The sequence below is a fragment of the Salvelinus fontinalis genome, chromosome 1 (genome assembly GCF_029448725.1).
Source record: "Salvelinus fontinalis isolate EN_2023a chromosome 1, ASM2944872v1, whole genome shotgun sequence".
Classification (NCBI taxonomy): domain Eukaryota; kingdom Metazoa; phylum Chordata; class Actinopteri; order Salmoniformes; family Salmonidae; genus Salvelinus; species Salvelinus fontinalis.
The window spans coordinates 67,414,113-67,434,548 of NC_074665.1; the positions used below are offsets into that span (position 1 = coordinate 67,414,113).

Here is a 20,436-nt window from a genome sequence, read left to right on the forward strand (position 1 = left end):
AGAACTCTTCCAGGAAGGCTGCATTCTGAATGACCTTGATGAAAGGCATCAGTGAACATTCTGCCTTAGTTATGTGTACTGCAATGTCTTTTTGAAGTTGTATCTTGCTCTCAACATGCTTTTTATTTTAAATGTCTTGTTAATTTTAGTAATGATACTTGAGGTGAAGTAGCTAGACATATCTTCTTATAGACAGACGCATGCAGTGGCCATTGAATGTTATGACTCGTAATACAGTATCTGTTAAAAATATTCATTTTTTTATTTGAGTTTAGCATAAGCAGTCACACATTTACATCATAAACATAGCAGTATAAATACTAGTAAAATTACCTAATGTTTTACATTGTCTGTTGAAAATTGCAAAACCCACTTTTAATTTTATTTTTTTATCAAGAAACTGCCTTTTATGGTCAGGCTTTTCTTCAGTTGGATAGGTTCAGTGCAATACATTTAGAAAGGGTAATTTTCCCTTGAAAAATGTATGTTAGTGTATTAGTAGAAAGAAGTATGTGTTTTAATGATTTTATTTATTGTCTGATCATAATACTGTCTTGTTTCCCAGTTAGTAATTACAATCTGTCTGAATTACAATTATTTTCAATACACATCTTATCACTCATATTGTTATTCAATAGATAGTTTATTTTTTACTGAGGCATTGGACAACTGCTTTAATCCTAGTATACCATTTCCTATTTCACTGCTGCAGTATCATAAGCTTTCCCTGCTAGGTATATCTGAATTATGTTAACACATAAAGGTGCAATACACTTCACAAAGTCACCCTTTTTATTGATGGAACACTTGGTTAAAAAAAGTCGCCCCCAAAAAGCCTGTTTCACAAGTCATCACTGGTGATCACAAGGCCATTGGCTATCTGGTTCTCAAGAATCAGCCCCTCCTCGTCTTCCTGCACAAACATTGGAGATAATTAAAATGATCAACAACAAGCATTTTAGGTCTGCACAATGTTTTTTCATACAAGGTCTAGGAAATGTATTAACCTATTAGATATATTTGCACCATAATTACACAAAGGATTCATTGTCTACTAAAGTGCATAGTGATCAAGTACACTTTATTCTTCCTATTGTTTGGATTAACAGGTCACTCACCTCGTCTCTGGGAATGTAGTCTTTTTCTGTGCTTCTGTACGACACTACATGGATAAGAGTATATACTCTGAAAAGAGAAACCGCACAGTGTACTTTTAGGTTGAGGTTGTAATCATATTCTATTTGTCTTTCTGTCTTTTATTTGGAAATGTCTGTCTTATGCATGTTTGGAAGGTGGTGTTATGTTGATATATCATGTATCAAATTATTATATATCATGTATCATATTGTGTTTGAGAAAAGTTTGCCCACCTGTGGTAAAGCATAGCCAGGAACTGCACCACTAGAAGCACAGCAAATGACAAGAGGAACATCAGACTGAGAGGCTCCACCTTCAGGTATTCTCCAGATGATGTGCCATTTGGCCAGACTTTTTCAATCTTGATACTAATCACATCATTTCCAATGGCTTGTAAAAAGAAAGTGGCCACAATCCACAAAACGTTGACGATGAAATACAGAAACACTGCCTGTAAAACAGCAAAAAATAAAATATCATTCTACAAGCCATGTGAGTAGACAAATAGATGGATTTAGAAGAAATTAATATAAAAGCCCACCTTGTTCCGTAGTGACTTCAGTTCCCTTGTCACTTCCTCTTTATGTGCTTTATCATCAACAATAGGTGCAAGGTATCTCTCAAGCAGTTTCTTCCAAAAGTCATGTTCTTCCTGCCAAAATGCATAGGGAAACATGGTAGCTATATTTGCCCATTTGTAATATTCACAATCCCTACCAAGATGAGAACAAACACATTGTTGCGCAACACTCATTTATTCAGGTCAGGGGCAGACTCAGAAATCAGCCCTGGCATTTATAACACACCTGGCGATTATTTTCCTTGCGGGAACCATTATTAGCCAGATATTTATAATTTTGCGCTAAAATCCCAGGTTAGACAGGCACATTGGGCTAAAAATGGACCAGCCCAACTGTCATTTCAGCCGCCCCTGATTCATATTATACACTGCTCAAAAAAATAAAGGGAACACTTAAACAGCACAATGTAACTCCAAGTCAATCACACTTCTGTGAAATCAAACTGTCCACTTAGGAAGCAACACTGATTGACAATAAATTTCACATGCTGTTGTGCAAATGGAATAGACAAAAGGTGGAAATTATAGGCAATTAGCAAGACACCCCCAAAAAAGGAGTGATTCTGCAGGTGGTGACCACAGACCACTTCTCAGTTCCTATGCTTCCTGGCTGATGTTTTGGTCACTTTTGAATGCTGGCGGTGCTCTCACTCTAATGGTAGCATGAGACGGAGTCTACAACCCACACAAGTGGCTCAGGTATTGCAGCTCATCCAGGATGGCACATCAATGCGAGCTGTGGCAAAAAGGTTTGCTGTGTCTGTCAGCGTAGTGTCCAGAGCATGGAGGCGCTACCAGGAGACAGGAGAGTACATCAGGAGATGTGGAGGAGGCCGTAGGAGGGCAACAACCCAGCAGCAGGACCGCTACCTCCGCCTTTGTGCAAGGAGGAGCACTACCAGAGCCCTGCAAAATGACCTCCAGCAGGCCACAAATGTGCATGTGTCAGCATATGGTCTCACAAGGGCTCTGAGGATCTCATCTCGGTACCTAATGGCAGTCAGGCTACCTCTGGCGAGCACATGGAGGGCTGTGCGGCCACACAAAGAAATGCCACCCCACACCATGACTGACCCACCGCCAAACCGGTCATGCTGGAGGATGGTGCAGGCAGCAGAACGTTCTCCACGGCATCTCCAGACTCTGTCACGTCTGTCACATGTGCTCAGTGTGAACCTGCTGTCATCTGTGAAGAGCACAGGGCGCCAGTGGCGAATTTGCCAATCTTGGTGTTCTCTGGCAAATGCCAAACATCCTGCACGGTGTTGGGCTGTAAGCACAACCCCCACCTGTGGACGTCGGGCCCTCATACCACCCTCATGGAGTCTGTTTCTGACCGTTTGAGCAGACACATGCACATTTGTGGCCTGCTGTAGGTCATTTTGCAGGGCTCTGGTAGTGCTCCTCCTTGCACAAAGGCGGAGGTAGCGGTCCTGCTGCTGGGTTGTTGCCCTCCTACGGCCTCCTCCACGTCTCTTGATGTACTGGCCTGTCTCCTGGTAGCGCCTCCATGCTCTGGACACTACGCTGACAGACACAGCAAACCTTCTTGCCACAGCTCGCATTGATGTGCCATCCTGGATGAGCTGCACTACCTGAGCCACTTGTGTGGGTTGTAGACTCCATCTCATGCTACCACTAGAGTGACAGCACCGCCAGCATTCAAAAGTGACCAAAACATCAGCCAGGAAGCATAGGAACTGAGAAATGGTCTGTGGTCACCACCTGCAGAATCACTCCTTTATTGGGGGTGTCTTGCTAATTGCCTATAATTTCCACCTTTTGTCTATTCCATTTGCACAACAGCATGTGAAATTTATTGTCAATCAGTGTTGCTTCCTAAGTGGACAGTTTGATTTCACAGAAGTGTGATTGACTTGGAGTTACATTGTGTTGTTTAAGTGTTCCCTTTATTTTTTTTAGCAGTGTAATTCAAAGGGTGGTTCTAGAGTACTGAGTCTACTTGTTGCTGAAGTCCATCCCAGGCCATATGTAGAGAAAACAATGCCTGGAGCTGCATTGATAAAACACCAGGCGATACAATATAACATAGAAATACAATATGAATGGCATGTGGCACTCAAGCAAATACCTCGGTCAGTTTCTCCACCTGTGGGGCAATGAGGGTCTTCTCTATGGCTCTTTTCACCCTCCTCTCCAGCCTCTCCATGCGGTTGGTCTTTAGGATCCTCCTGGCGGCCTCGTTAAGGGCGTACTGCAGCTCTTCTAGCTGGCTGTCGCTCAGCACGTCCTCTGGGCCCACCTTGTCCTTCAGCTCTCCGTTCACCGTGTCGGTTAGCATCATCACCAGCTCTTCACACACATCCTCCTGGTTCTTGTTCCTCAGGTTGTAGCGGATCTGCTCCTGAAGGTTCCTTTTCATGTTGGCGTAGGTCAATTTCTTCAGGAACTCTTCCTTGACAGGCTGAACCCAATCTATTTATTGAAAGCAAATTGTGTAGAGATGAGGGTGCTGTTGAGTATAATTCAACTTGCAGTTACATACTGACTTTTTGTATGTTGGCAGTTACAGCTATACTCTTTTATTGACGTGATCCTTTATCAATAATCATGTCTACAGGTTGAGCATTATTTCACAGGATGTTTCTATTGGTATTTACCTGGTATTGTATGTAGGAAATTAGTGGGTACTTTGATACCAGATGGTGGCTTGTGGTACTTGATTTAATTAAACGTTTTTAATGAATTGGTAATTATGATGTAACTACAATTTTACCTTGTAGGTTTTCAATAAATGCCTAGTCATTTATGTACTGTAAGATTAAGTGCTTTCAATTGAAAAGGGTTATCAAGAAGCAGGTTAGCAAATGGATGGTAAAGATTAGACTTTCATGTACTAAAACACCTACTACTTTGAGGTAGTATTTCTCTTTCTTCCTCGGTGAAGCCACTATAAAGCGAACCATCATAAAGCATATTATCATCATCTTCGTTGTCATCTTCAATGCTGGAATAAGCACTCTCCTTTTTAGCAATGCTGTCAACACTGTCATCACTGCTGTGAACAAGATTATGAAAAGTTACAACAGATATAGCACTTCATTTGATAAAAGTTTGCATTTAACAGTATAATGAGCAACATCCTTTGGGCCTTTGTGAAATGCTTTGTACATGCCTTGTATCAGATTTTGAGTCGCTGTCTTTCTTGGCCAATTTGCTGTCTGAAGACTTTGAAAGTATTCCCTTGTTGTTTTCTTCATTCGGTGCATTGTTTATCTCTTTCTTAGTGTTGGCCTGTTGTTCTTTCACCACCTGTTCGGTGACTTGCGTGTTTGGATTGACTGCCTGCTGGAGTTGCTGGAGTAGCAAGTTATCGGTCTCTTGAGTAACTTGTAGTTTCATATCCCAACAGCAGAGTTTGCAGTTGCGATCACAGAGAACATTCTGGGTCATCTTTTCTTCTTTTTCCTTGTTTGTCTCTCGGGTCCCCCATGTGACAATGTGCATGTTCACCAGTGAGTAGATTGTGAGCAAGAGATAACCACTGGGGATACAGATGAAGTACATCAGACCATAGATGATCATGCTGAACTCCTGGGGATGAAGGATGGCAGTTACCAGGTACATGACAGCCATTGACACCAGGAAGAGGCCAGTTGGGGTGATAAATGTGCCCTGCATAGCCATGTCACCTGGGGAACGAATGAAATTAAATGTGACTCATAACAGTCTGACTTGGCACCAATCAACAATAGTGATGTAAGAGTTAGTGGTAAACTACAGTTTAATCTCAGAACACAGAACTAAATCAGTTACTTAGGCTGTCATGAGAGACTAAACACAGCTCAATGTCATACAGTATGTTTGGGTGAAAATAAACTAGAACAAAGTCTACCTGTGGCATACTGATGATAGTTAACCGACAATGTCAAAATATAGAAATAGTTATGATGATGGGACAGGCAATAACATATTATTTATCACCAGCCCCCACCCTTTAAATGATAAGAGGTGACTTCTATCTTTGCATAAATAACTTGTGGTATGTAGTGAAAAGTCATTGCCAAAGCTTACCGATGATGGCGAAGAATGATGCTAACATCAGAAAGGCGTATAACACACTCATAATGGCTGCAATGATGATCTGGGCGTTTGGTTTTGCCAAAAAGCAAATGAACATGTAGAAAATAGGTGGGATGACTGCTATGATTATGGACAGGGTTCCTTTAATTTGGAACACAAACTGGAAAGCACCTAAAAGGAAGACAGAAAAAGGGTGAATACTTCCTGGAATGGAGATCTGTATATCCTATCATATAAGAACAATACCATTTGAACTCATCTTCGCCACATTACTTTTATGGTTTTATTGAACCAAAGCAAAAGTCATACAGTGCTGTGAAAAACTATTTGCCCCCTTTCTCTACTTTTGCATATTTTTGATACTGAATGTTATCAGATCTTCAACCAAAACCTATTAATAGGTAAAGGGAACCTGAGTAAACAAATAACACAACAATGAAATACTTACTTAATTTATTTCATAAACAAAGTTATACAACACTGAATGCCCCTGTGTGATAAAGTAATTGCCTCGTTACACTCAATAACTGGTTGTGCCACCTTTAGCTGCAATGACTCCAACCAAACATTTCCTGTGGTTGTTGATCAGTAATTTTGTCCCACCCTTCCCATTTTGTCCCATGCAGAACTGCTTTAACTCAGCGACATTTGTGGGTTTTCAAGCATGAACTGCTCGTTTCAAGTCCTGCCACAACATCTCAACTGGAATTAGGTCTGGTCTTTGACTAGGCCATTCCAAAACTTCAAATGTGTTGCTTTTTAGCCATTTTCATATAAACTTGATTGTGTGTTTTGGATCATTGTCTTGCTGCTGCATTGTCTTCCAGCTGCGCTTCAGCTTCAACTCACAGACGGATGACCTGACATTCTCCTGTAGAATTCTGATACAGAGCAGAATTCATGGTTCCTTCTATTAACGCAACTCGTCCAGGTCCTGAGGCAGCAAAGTATTCCCAAACCATCACACTACCACTGCATGCTTGACTGTTGATGTAAGGTTCTGACTGTGGAATGCAGTTTTTGGTTTTTGCCAGGCATAATGGGACTGATGTTGTCCAAAAGGTTATACTTTTCACTCATCTGTCCATAGAACATTCTTCCAAGAGTCTTGATGATCATCATTCCAGCTGCTTTTTGGCAAACTTGAGTCAACCTTTTGGGTGTTGCATGACTTTGTTAATTAATTAAATAAAATTAGTTTCCATTTTTTTTGTTATTTGTAAACTCAGGTACCCTTTATCTAATATTAGGTTTTGGTGGACATTCAGTGTCAAACATACGCAAAAAATAGAGAAAATCAGAAAGGGGCCAAAAGCTTTTTCACTGCACTGTATACTGTAACTCTGTCATGCTTGTGATAATGGACGGACCAAGGCGCAGCGTGATTTGAGTTCCACATCCTTTTATTAAGTGAAAACTTCTCAACAAAACAATAAACGGAACGTGACTTACGTGGTGCAACAAGCACAAACACAAACAATATCCCACAAAAGCAGGTGGGAACAGGGACACCTTAAGTATGATCCCCAATTAGAGACAACGATAATCAGCTGCCTCTAATTGGGAACCATACTCAATCCCAAACATAGAAATAAATCGACTAGAACACCCCCTAGTCACACCCTGACCTACAACACCATAGAGAACCAAGGGCTCTCTATGGTCAGGCGTGACAGTACCCCCCTCCCCCCCAAAGATGAGCCCAGGGACCCAGTGACCTCCATCATGAATTAGCACCAAAAAAAATGTAAATAAACTAAATAGATTTGGGAGACAGTTACTTTTGTTTTGACCTCCCCAATGTTCATTGGAAGAGGAAGTGTAAAGTCTAACATGGTCTATTAACTAGAAAGGTATCTTGGCGGCATAGGAAACATTTTGCTTTTGTAAAGCACATTTTTTGCAATTCTCCAAATTATTTCATGGAGCTAAGAGAAAATGTTGCAGTTTTAAAGCTGCATTTCTATGCATTTTGCCATGGCTAATGCTGTGTTCCTCTGCTCAAGCATTATAACAAAATCAATGGTCATGTGTCCTGAATGCCCGGTTTTAAAACATTTCTATTCTACCTAACTGTCTGACTGTGTTTGATTGTTAGTTCTTTTCTGCATGCTTTCTATTTGTTTTTGGTCATCTGTTTTTGGTCACCTAAGTTAACACTGAAACTTTTTTTCCATCCCAAAATGTAATTTTCTATATCAGTAATTAACTCCAATGGCTGTAATTTCCTCCATATTAAAGGGATAGTTCGAGATTTTGACAATGAAGCATTTGATCTACTTCCCCAGAGTTGGATGAACAGGAACAGCTAGCATGTTAACTGTTCATTGTGCTAATGCTAGTTAGAATTGGCTCATGAAACTACCTCCTCATGAAACTAACTTCCTTCATGCTGGACGCAGACGTAAAAATGGTATCTAAGGTGATATTCTGTTGCAGCTAGCGATATTCATAAAATAATAATTTTTCACAAAAAATCGCCCAAAATATTTTTTATAACAAATAAACTAAATCGCAGACCCCTGCAGTACCTCCGCGGACCCCAGTTTGAAAAGCCCTGCTTTAACTGATGGGTAGACATACTTTATGGTTATACCTTTAGCCCTGTGCCCTGTGCCCTAAAATGTTAAAGTCATATGTAATCTCATCCACCCAGTCAGTCGACGCTCTGCCTGAAGTTGAGATTTTGAATTTTCTGACAATTAGAAATACTTAACTTTACTTAATTATTTAGAGTGTAAGATGTTGGGGGGTGTTAAGCTGACATATGGATTGTTTTAAGATGGTCATACTATGGATCATTTAAATATTGATTTTGGCCTTTACTACTAAAGCCCATAGAAACGCATTGAATAACACATTCATAAATGTTTGTGAGAGTGTCCCTTTCCATAGAGTGGTTATAATAGTGTGTAGGTCAAACCGCAGGTGCGGAAGTGCGACACTGGCGGATGCGGTGGATTTAGACGCATTCAATGCAAAAAAACAGATATCTCTAGTTTAAGCTGACAGATTTTGACGGGTATTTTTTTGTTATGTAATTTAGATTGACGCACCAGTTTTTAAGGGAATAAGTGGTACATCTGCTTTTACCACAGCTCTAGTTATTCTAGGTCATACAGTATAATCGGTATTCATAAATATTAATTTTCAAGAAATAACCGAACAAGTACAGTGTGAGATTGGTGCCCACCTGCTATCATCAGAGAAACAGAGGCAGGGCCAAGAATGGAGGAGCTGACAGTGAATATCTGGTAGAAGATGTAGAGCCTGGAGATAGAAGAGTTCCTCTTGACTGTCTCATTGCCGCTGTGCAGAAGGTCCAGGGTGTTGGCTAGAGTGGAGGGCCCCCAGCGACGCCTCTGGTTATAGAACTCTTTGAACTCCTGAGGGGAGTTGGTGTAGGCGTCTGATGCAGCGTTGTACTCCACTCTCCAGCCCTGCTGGAGGAGCAGGGTGCACAGCCAGCGGTCCTCACCTGGCCAGCAGGAAGAGGGAAGATTCATGAAAGTCAATGTACGAATCAGGTCCTAGGACAGGTGCGCACTATAATGATTATCTCTAGGGAACACTTAAGCAGCTTGCAAATATGTATGGCACCCTTGGTCGACTGAAGCCAACAGAGATAGTTCAAGGAACTGTGATAATAATACTTTCTATGAACCCCCTGTGTAAAGGCTGATATCGACAATCAAGTTTTGTTGATGAGAGAATAAGAAAGTAGTCACCTTGATCATATTGAACGTACTCAGAAGCTCTAGTTGCAGTGGTTGTATATCTCTTGAGCACATTGTCATCCATCAGAGCTGATCCCCTGAACAAGCTGAAGCATCCAGGACTGCAGAGGACTGAACCAAAAACGTGCTCAGCTGTTTTCTGGAGCCAGTGACCAACAGCGTACTCAAATTTCTGATACCACACCATTGGACCTACAATAGAATAAAATGCACGTTAAATATTTTGTCTTGCCCATTCACCCTCTAAATGACACACATACACAATCCATGCCACAATTTATTGTCTCAAGGCTTAAAAATCCTTCTACCTGTCTCTTCCTCTTTATCTACAGTGATTGAAGTGGATTTAACAAGTGACATCAATAAGGGATCATAGCTTTCACCTGGATTCACCTGGTCAGTCTGTGTCATGGAAGAGCAGGTGTTCCTAATGTTTTGTACACTCAGTGTATATGCTAGACATAGCAATGTCTGAGTGGACCACCTAAATATTTGGTAAAGCTTTACTCACCCATTCCTGTTGGATGGATTCTTCCGCATGCAGCACCCACATTGCCGTACTTCCGAAGTCGATCCACCAGTAAGATCAGAGCTGCGGGGTGGAAGTCTGTATCCCCATCCAGAGCCATGATGTAGGTATTGTCATCAGATATGTGTTTTCTCTTACTGTCATTGTCATGCTGTGGCAACAGGAAACTCTCCCCATCCAGTGATATTAGACTGGCACGGCAAGGATTATTCTGTCTCTGTACAAGACACACAAAAAATATCATACACATTCATTTAGGAAAACCATGGAAACCATGGCTGTCTACTGATTTAAATTAGCATTAAATGTATTACATACCGTTATCTTTTGAGGATTCTTGACAATGTATCCTTTCCACCCAAGCAGATAGTACAGGTACATGATCTGAAAGACATGTCAGATGCAAACCTATAACCATTTGATTTTCCTGAAGTGTTTCCATTCTAAAACCAGAAAGCAATAACAAGATATACATATATTCTTCAAGAAATGTAATTAAAGTATGTTAACATACAGGAATATTGAAAATATTGAATATTGAAAATCATCCCACCCACCTGTGACCATCTCTTCTTGTTTCGGATCAGCTGTTTGTCTTTCAGATGGAAATACAGCATGTTTCCCTCTGGCATCACAAACATTAATCGCCCACCATAGGGAGTCTCAATAATTGAGACATCATCAGGCTCCTTATTGGTGAATACCCTGAAATACACAAACATTCAAGATTCATTATAATACAGTTTGCAGTCTTTGGATTAATAGAATTGTCAGTTGTAGTGAATGCATCATTACGCGTGCTTGTGCTCATTAATTGACACTATTGGTTCGGTTATATGGAACAAAGAGCAAAGAAAAACAAAATATCCACTTACCTGTATACCTCTATGACCACATGAATGAGATCGGTCACATATTCGTTGACAAACTTTTTGCCTGTCTCCTTTTCTATCATGAATGCGTCATCTACAAATATGTGGCATTCAAAGTCAAAAACATCTTTATGTTCCTCTTTTGGGTCACCTCTGTACCGGTCCAACCTGAAACCATCAAGACACATATGATTACGTAAAGTCAGATTTTTCTGCTTAACATTGTGATCACCTCCTTATCATTCGTTCTATTTTCTGAAAGTCTTTTGGCCCCGTACAACTGATATGCAACGCATTTTACACAATGTTTGTGATACAAATTATATCTTGTGATAAAACAGAGAGTTTGTCTGTACAAACATGTTTACACAAACATTTTACGGTGTCACAACAACTCTTGTGTACTTATTTTTGTTCAGAACAACTCTCTGTTGTATCACAACCGTTTGTGCCAAATGTGTTTGTGCCAAAATGCTTCATGAGTTATACAACTTGAGTGTGTACGGGGCCATTGTTTTGTGTTGTATACAAGAGGCCTCTGCTTTACCTGAACATGGATGTCAGGATCTTCAACATCTCATCATAGGTCTCATGCCACATTGTTGCACAGAGGTAAATTACACAATTTTCCACGTCATCAACAACACTACTGTAGAAGGAAAAACATTGGGAAAGTGTGAGAACTTGTTTGGATGGATGGGGAGAGAGAACTGTTTCTAATCATGTTAATGTCAGTGAGTATATTTCAGCACAATACCACTGAGTCTCTGTGTTATATAGTGCACTGTCGGTAAAACTAAACAATAAGTGAACAAATGTCTATTTGCACTGTTGCAATGTGAAGTATTGGACCACATGGACTTAATCAATTAAATAGTAGAATCTTGCCTCTCTTGGTTCCTCGTTCGTACAACCTTCATCTTGGTGTTCAGAAGCAGAGACAGGTCGATGAAGGCAGACTCGTATAGGCGTCGCACAAACAGCTCAGTTGTGCGCTCGATCCTCTGGACCCTGAAGTTCCACACGTAGTAGGTGCATGTGATGAGACCGAGCCACATGCAAATCCCCTCCAGCGCAAGTAGGGAGAAAGGCCAGGTCCAGTAATGGCTGCTCAAAGAAGTCCTGCAGATGCTCTTGGTGATCTCCAGCATCACAACTGCGCTAGTGTTCTTTGTGCTTAGTTCAACTAGGCTCGAGCAAAAGTCTGTGATAGAAGTTGTGTCGGCCCCAGCTAGGTCTTCAGATTGCGTTAGGAAAAGGATCATGCCGAGGATAAGAACGGCAGGCCCAGTGAAACAGACAGGGAAGGCGAAGCTCATTCGCACAGAGTGGATCTTACAAGCCACCACCCCAAACCAATGGCATGCAGCAGAAAAAAAGGCTTGGAGGAAAAGGACAATAAGACCAATATCAAGTGTTTCTCTATGCCTTGCAATTGTATTTTCATCGTCATCCGCCTTAGCAGTGAAATCAAAATCTGACCATACAATGTTTTCCTGTATCAACACGTGGTAGATGAGGTACACAGCCGCAATGACTACTATCCTTAAGAGGCTGGATATCACAAACACAAAGTCTCTGAAGGTGTCCAACTCAGTCAGCATTTCTTGCATGTTGTTGCTCGCCTGCACTGGGTTTTCCCACCAGGTCAGAGAAACCAAAAAGGATGCAAAAACTGCAATGCCAACATACCAATAACAGTCATCTTCCTGGCCTGACACATAAGAGGATACCCGAACGTAATAGTCTGCCCCAAGGAGAAAGTAGCCAGTCAAGACAAGCATAAGAGAACAAATGGGGAAGATGATCTTCCAGTTCTCTCTCTGCAGGCGAAATGCTATCTGTAGGACAGAGGAAAGCATGCAGACTCCCCCAGAGATGAACAGATTTGTGAGTACATCAAACTGGGGCATCACTACCAGCACCAGGATGGAGGTCCCAAGAGACACCAGGCATTCAATGCCACACACCTGAAAGATATAGATTTCAATTTGTATTGACAGCAAGCAATTCAAGGAGCAATTAAGAGTTACAAAGATCACCAAGGAGTCAAATTGTGTAGTATTTCACAGTGTCAACTTACAATTCCCAGAGTTCTCATGTTTGGCGGAACAAAGTTCTTGAAAGCGCATTTCCACAGTGACTTGAGGAACACGAGCAGGTTGGGCACCACCAAAGAGCACACCAACATGAGCACGTAGTATTGTCTTTCCTTGGGAGTCCTAGTCGATGTGGGGCTTGAGAGCGTGGATAGAACGAGCAGAGAGCCCTGCAGATTGGATGTAACACAACTGACATCAGACTTCTTATATTATAAAATCAAAGGTGACTGAATTAATTCATTTAGACACTGATCTACACAGGGTTGGGTAATAGCTGATTACATGTAATCATTTTTTTTTTAAATAACACTGGAATCCATTATGTTACTATCAAAAATATTGTAATCAGATTACATATACAAAAAAAAAAGATGATTACTTCTTGGATTACTTTTAAATTCAGAAATGACATAGGCAAAAATACATTATGACACCTTTCTGTTTTCTCAATGACATTAAATTCAGCACTGAAACAAGGCTCAAGTTTAAGTTTGTTCCATCTGAGTGAGTCTGACCACAAGTCAGAGACCACTATGATGACACATCAAATGCGTTTGATGGGCTCTATTTGTCTTCTTCTAACGCCTCTTAAGAGGAAAGTAATTGAAAAGTAAATTAATGTAATCAGATTACGTTACTGAGTTTGGGTAATCCAAAAGTTATATTACTGATTACAATTTTGGACAGGTAACTAGTAACTGTAAAGGATTACATTTAGAAAGTAACTTACTCAACCCTGAAACTACATAGTACATAGTAAATGTGAACATTTCCTTCATAGTATTTTGACCTCACAAGGAGAATGTTTGCAGCGTACATGTTAGAGAGAAAAACAGATAGGAGAGTACAAAGTGTCTAGGGTACAGTCATGTCATAAATTCTCTTGCTCCACATGAGCCCATGGAGATGGCAATACCAGCTGAGACGGTAAGGGGAAACGTACAAGAGGCTTTAATTAGTATCACTTCTGTCAATGGAAACATTATTAATTTAGTTAGAAAAAATCGATTGCTCAGTCGTTGTCATGCATGGCCTACAGTATCACATAAATAATATATGTGGATATAGACCAGTGGAGGCTGCTGAGGGGAGAACGGCTCATAATAATGGCTGGAACGAAGCGAATGAATGGCAACAAAACCATGTGTTTGATGTATTTGATACCATTCAACTTATTCCATTCCAGCCATTACCACAAGCCCGTCCTCCCCAATTAAGATGCCACCAACCTTCTATGATATAGACATAACATATTTCTATATGCCCTCTCATTAAAGACAGTCATGAGTTTTGTCTCATATAGAACCTATACCGCTTCCCTTGTGAATTATTAATCAATGCTGATGTGGGTAAGGGAACGATGGGCCCAGTGAAGCAGACAGGGAAGGCGAAGCTCATTCGCACAGAGTGGATCATTCAAGCCACCACCCCAAACCAATGGCATGCAGCAGAAAAAAAGGCTTGGAGGAAAAGGACAATAAGACCAATATCAAGTGTTTCTCTATGCCTTGCAATTGTATTTTCATCGTCATCCGCCTTAGCAGTGAAATCAAAATCTGACCATACAATGTTTTCCTGTATCAACACGTGGTAGATGAGGTACACAGCCGCAATGACTACTATCCTTAAGAGGCTGGATATCACAAACACAAAGTCTCTGAAGGTGTCCAACTCAGTCAGCATTTCTTGCATGTTGTTGCTCGCCTGCACTGGGTTTTCCCACCAGGTCAGAGAAACCAAAAAGGATGCAAAAACTGCAATGCCAACATACCAATAACAGACTTTTTCCACATTTTGTTACAGATGATTCTAAAATGTTTTTTAAATTTTTATTCCTCATCAATCTACACACAATACCCCATAAGGACAAAGCAAAAACAGGTTTTTGCTAATTTATAAAATGTTTTAAAAAAATTATAATAACATTTACATAAGTATTCAGACCCTTTACTCAGAACTATTGAAGCACCTATGGCAGTGATTACAGCATCAAGTCTTCTTGGGTATGATGCTACAAGCTTGGCACACCTGTATTTGGGGAGTTTCTCCCATTCTTCTCTGCAGATCCTCTCAAGCTTTGTCAGGTTGGATGGTGGTCTCCCACAGCTATTTTTATTTTATTTATTTTACCTTTATTTAACTAGGCAAGTCAGTTAAGAACAAATTCTTATTTTCAATGACGGCCTAGGAACAGTGGGTTAACTGCCTTGTTCAGGGGCAGAATGACAGATTTGTACCTTGTCAGCTCGGGGATTCGAACTTGCAACCTTTCGGTTACTAGCCCAACGCACTAGGCTACCCTGCCGCTACCCTGCCGCCCCTATTTTCAGGTCTCTCCAGAGATGTTCGATCAAGTTCTAGTCCAGGCTCTGGATGGGCCACTCAAGGACATTCGGTACAAAGACTTGTACCGAAGCCACTCCTACATTGTCTTAGCTGTATGCTTAGGGTCGTTGTCCTGTTGGAAGGTAAATCTTTGAGTTCCTGAGTGCTCTGGAGCAGGTTTTCATCAAGGATCTCGCTGTATTCTGCTCCGTTCATCTTTCCCTCGATCCTGACTGGTCTCCCAGTCCCTGCCGCTGAAAAACATCCCCACAGCATGACACTGCCACCACCATGCTTCACCGTAGGGATAGTGCCAAGTTTCCTCCTGATGTGGCGCTTGGCATTCAGGCCAAAGAGTTCAAACTTGTTTTCATCAGACCAAATAATCTTGTTTCTCATGGTCTGAGAGCCTTTAGGTGCCTTTTGGCAAACTCCAAGAAGGCTGTCATGTGCCTTTTGCTGAGGAGTGGCTTCTGTCTGGCCACTCTACCATAAACGCCTGATTGTGCTGCAGAGATGGTTGTCCTTCAGGAAGGTTCTCCCATCTCCACAGAGGAACTCTAGAGCTTTGTCCGAGTTACCATTGGGTTCTTGGTCACCTCTCTGACAAATTAAGTTGTAGAAACATCTCAAGAATTATCAATGGAAGCAGGATGCACCTGAGCTCAATTTTGAGTCTCATAGCAAAGGGTCTGAATACTTTTGTAAATCTTTTTTTTCAGTTTTTTTTTTACAAAAATGTAGATAAAACTGTTTTCACTTTGCCATTATGGGGTATTGTGTGTAGATTGCTGAGAAAAAAATATATCTAATCCATTTTAGAATAAGGCTGTAACGTAACAAAATGTGGAAGAAAAGGGGTCTGAATACTTTCCCGAAGGCACTGTATCTGATACTGTATGGATTCGATATACATTACAGGGATAGTTTACCCAAATTACACAATTACATATTGGTTTCCTTACCCTATAAGCAGTCTATGTAAGCAGTCTATGGACAAGGTAGATCTATGGAGTCTATGGATAAGGTCTGACAGCAAACCATGATTTGTTTTAATTTCCCTGGCACTGTTCCACATGCTAACATTTTAGCATTTGTAGCACAAATCCCATTAAATCATTCAAGTCATGGGACCGATATTTGGCCATGATGTGCGAAAAAATGCTAATATCTGTTCCATTACTTAAATGGGATTTCTGCCGCAAATGCTAAAACGTTAGCATATGGAAACAGTGCCAGGGAAACTAAGCCAAATCATGTATTGCTGTCATACTTTATCCATAGACTGATTACAGGATAAGGCAACCAATGTGTTATTTTGTAATTTGGGTGAACTATTCCTTTAAAATATGATTATAAGATGATGGTATTACGCTTGAATGTGCTGATCCAGTAGTTGCCAGGTTCAGGGAGCTGGTCCCTAATTGTGGCTCACCTTGCTGATGACAGCACTGGACAGGACCATTATCCCCACGAACCCTGCCACCAGGTGCTGGAACAACTCAAAGCATCTTCTCTTCTCCTCTTTCTCAGCACCAATGGGATTCAACTGGAATGGATCCCAGGTGTCCCTATGACAGTATTAAAAACAATTTCAAACATTTAGTTAAAACTGTTTTTACTGACTCATAAACCATCCTTAAAACATGAACTGTAAGTCTTTATAAACCCTTTATAAACTGTTACTTTAATATCTAACTTGAAGATATGTTATATCAAAGGAAGTCCAGTGGCACAAGTGAGTCACAAGTGGCATCAAACAACATCCATTTTCAAGTGTGTGGCAGGCAAAGATGACACTATATTAGGCACTATTGAATCAATGGAAATGGGACTGTAGATGGGGTACAGTAGATACTGACACATTCCTACCCCAGTCTACATATATCTAATGGGCTTTGCCTTTGAAACATCCAAACACACCCAACCCAATTGTGACCCGCCCTACAAGTTGAATCACCCTAATTAAGATAAGACCGTTATCCATTATATTAACCTTATGTAAACTATCGCTTATACAAGCTTTGTGGGTTAAGTGTCATCTCTACCATGCTTACTGAAAGAAACTGATTTGAAGAGGGAACCAAATGTTGATAATCGTGTCTCAAATAATTAATCTGAATAGACTGTTGATTATGATCTAGCTCAGTGGTTCTCAACCTGGCCACCTATAACATAGCCTGCCTAATCATAAGCCTTACACCTATATTTGTAGGCTATTATTCACCCTGAAACATGAATGTATTGCAATGCATCTGTCATGCTCGTTCGAATGAGTCTCAAAACACTTATTGTAAGCATAATGTAGTAATGAATAATACATTGTCAGATATCTTTGTTTTTTCATTCCTTTTGATAGGCTTATCAGAACAAAAGGTCATAAGAAGCATTTGGGAAGGAATTAAACTTTGCTTCCTTCCCACTGGGCAAAAACTGGTTCCACGTCATTTCAACAACAAAAACAACAATAAATGTGATGAGGTTGAATCAACATGGAACATGGATTTGCAAAAAGTCATCAGCGTAAGCAATTTTTGTCTGTTTTTCACCCAACTTGCAACCTAAATCCAATGACATGGTGAAATTTGTTGTGGATTTCAAATTTAATTCACACGAGTTGACAACTCAACCAAACGTAAATCAAAACTAGTGGGTTGTAATGTACACTGAGTGCACAAAACATTAGGAACACCTTCCTAACATTGAGTTACACCCTCTTTTGCCCTCAGAACAGCCCCAATTCATCGGGACATGCACTCTACAATGTGTCGAAAATGTTCCACAAGGATGCTGGCCCATGTTGACTCCAATGCTTATCACAGTTGTGTCAAGTTGGCTGGATGTCCTTTGTTTGGTAGACCATTCTTGATACACACAGCTGTTGGTCGTTAAAAACCCAGCAGCATTGCAGTTCTTGACACACTCAAACCAGTGCGCCTGGCACCTACTACCATACCCCGCTCAAAGGCACTTAAATATTTTGTCTTGCCCATTCACCCTCTGAATGGCACACACACAATCCATGTCTCAAGGCCTAAAAATCCTTCTTTAACCCATCTCCTCCCCTTCATCTACACTGATTGAAGTGGGTTTGTTTCCTATGCATAGTCACTTCGCCCCCACCTACATGTACAGATTACCTCAACTAGCCTGTACCCCCGCACACTGACTCGGTACCGGTGCCCCCTGTATATAGCCTCGTTATTGTTATTGTGTTACTTTTTATTATTACTTTTTATTTTAGCCTACTTGGTAAATATCTTCTCATTCTTGAACTGCACTGTTGGTTAAGGTCTTGTAAGTAAGCATTTCACGGTAAAGTCTACACTTGTTGTATTCGGCGCATGTGGCAAATAAAGTTTGATTTGATTTAACAAATGACATCAATAAGGGATCATAGCTTTCACCTGGATTCACCTGGTCAGTCTGTGTCATGTTCCTAGTGTTTTGCGCACTCAGTGTATATCTTCAAAACAAAATGCTCATTACCGTCCAAATAATGGTCAATTATATCTGTCATTGTACATGGTATAGTTGTATCATGATATGTTGTATTACCTCTATTTACTATGATTTCAGTATAGGTAGAATATTTTCAATTTATGGAATTATTTCATTTTTTTCTACAGAGCTAATTATTTTCAGGATCAGGCCCTGTGAATCCTAACAGTTTTGCCTGAAATTATTCCCACATTTCATCTGAATTTATTTATTTTAAATGACTAAAACTTACCTGTGCCTCCCTTCCCTTTTCCGCCCTCTGAATTTGAGCTCCTCCATGTTTCACCGTCCTTAGTGGTAGAGCTTAGTAGTCCTTAGTAGCAGTCCATTTACTGAGGTACTAAGGTATTGATATGCGTACGTTTACTTTAATCAACTACCACTGTCTGCAACGCCTCGCCCCTCCCTCGTTTACTGCTCATTAACCATAAAGAGGTACAAGGATCATACATAAGACACTTTAACATTTTTATTATCGCTCACGGAAATGAATGAAACAAGAAATGTGGCATTATGAGGTGTCTTTTTGTTTGCCTTTATGATAGTGTACATGTGATAGGTTGATTTACATGTTGTATGTACAAAATGAACCACCTCAAACATTTACATGTCTTCAGTGGGGCAATTTCTTTACCAAGATGAGTTACATAGCAACAATGTTTTGAGAATATGTTTGATATTCTAGTTATATTGTTACAGAGCATAAATGAACAGTGATTCAGTGCAAGGTGATGAAGGACCTCATAGATGAAAATCCACCACTCACACAATCTTAAACACTTTTAGATGTGATTTTTCTTTCAGGCCTTCTTTAACTATGGTTTTATTGGATTACAAATTATGAATTTGTTCGAAATATCCCTCAGTATATGTAAATCCTCCGTTTTGTACTTGTTGCCTATGTGTACAAAAATAAGATATACAAATCTCCACTGCTGTAACGGTCGTCGTTGCATGAAGTAGGATCGGACCAAAGCGCAGCGTGGTAAGTGTTCATGATATTTATTAAATCAACAAACACTCGAACAAAATAAACAAAGTGAGAAACGAAACCGAAACAGTCCTGTCAGGTGCAGAACACTAAACAGAAAACAACTACCCACAAAACACAGGTGGGAAAATGCTACCTAAGTATGGTTCCCAATCAGAGACAATGATAGACAGCTGTCCCTGATTGAGAACCATACCCGGCCAAAACAAAGAAATACAACACATAGAAAAATTAACATAGAATGCCCACCCAAATCACACCCTGACCAAACCAAAATAGAGACATAAAAGCTCTCTAAGGTCAGGGCATAACTGCATGAGGAGCCAAGTTTTTCCAACGGTTTAAGAGAGAGTTCAGAGGGGTTATTTCCTTGTTAATGTGTACAGTAATCAATTATAAAAATATATATATATAAAAATCTTGCCAAGGATGTAGGACATGAGGAAGTGAAGACCTTTTTGATTTAACAAAACAATTTAAGTTATTAGAGCAATCAAAATGTCTGAATTGACTTTATCCATTACACCCAGACATGCCAAAGTTGATTTTCTTCTATACTTGACTGGCCAAGGCTAAGCATTCAACCTCAGGGATAGTTACAGTTTTTTCCAACTGCTT

The 20,436-nt window shown here is 40.4% G+C and overlaps 1 protein-coding gene across 1 annotated transcript; it reads right to left on the reverse strand.

Moving 5' to 3' along the window:
- Nucleotides 1-340: 340 nt before the first annotated feature.
- LOC129860256 (chitin synthase chs-2-like) lies at nucleotides 341-19,148 on the reverse strand. The gene is made up of 19 exons (XM_055930613.1): nucleotides 19,060-19,148; nucleotides 16,762-16,897; nucleotides 12,983-13,168; nucleotides 11,788-12,869; nucleotides 11,447-11,548; nucleotides 10,903-11,067; nucleotides 10,585-10,732; nucleotides 10,346-10,411; nucleotides 10,010-10,244; nucleotides 9,490-9,690; nucleotides 8,955-9,239; nucleotides 5,753-5,932; nucleotides 4,854-5,370; nucleotides 4,588-4,733; nucleotides 3,810-4,153; nucleotides 1,679-1,789; nucleotides 1,371-1,588; nucleotides 1,119-1,185; nucleotides 341-913 (listed from the first exon to the last, which is right to left on the reverse strand). Exons 1-19 carry the CDS (start codon nucleotides 19,104-19,106, stop codon nucleotides 842-844), a joined length of 4,308 nt encoding a protein of 1,435 aa, XP_055786588.1. The 5' UTR covers nucleotides 19,107-19,148; the 3' UTR covers nucleotides 341-841.
- Nucleotides 19,149-20,436: the final 1,288 nt, after the last annotated feature.

What these genes read in the sequence shown, in the direction of transcription:
- LOC129860256 (XM_055930613.1), bottom strand. Translation starts at nt 19,106, where the DNA reads ATGGAGGAGCTCAAATTCAGAGGGCGGAAAAGGGAAGGGAGGCACAG. An exon ending in GTACGTTCAATATGATCAAG is followed by an intron (nt 9,240 to 9,489) that starts GTGACTACTTTC and finishes CCTGCTGGCCAG; the next exon opens with GTGAGGACCGCTGGCTGTGC. An exon ending in AGAAATACTACCTCAAAGTA is followed by an intron (nt 4,154 to 4,587) that starts GTAGGTGTTTTA and finishes TTCAATAAATAG; the next exon opens with ATTGGGTTCAGCCTGTCAAG.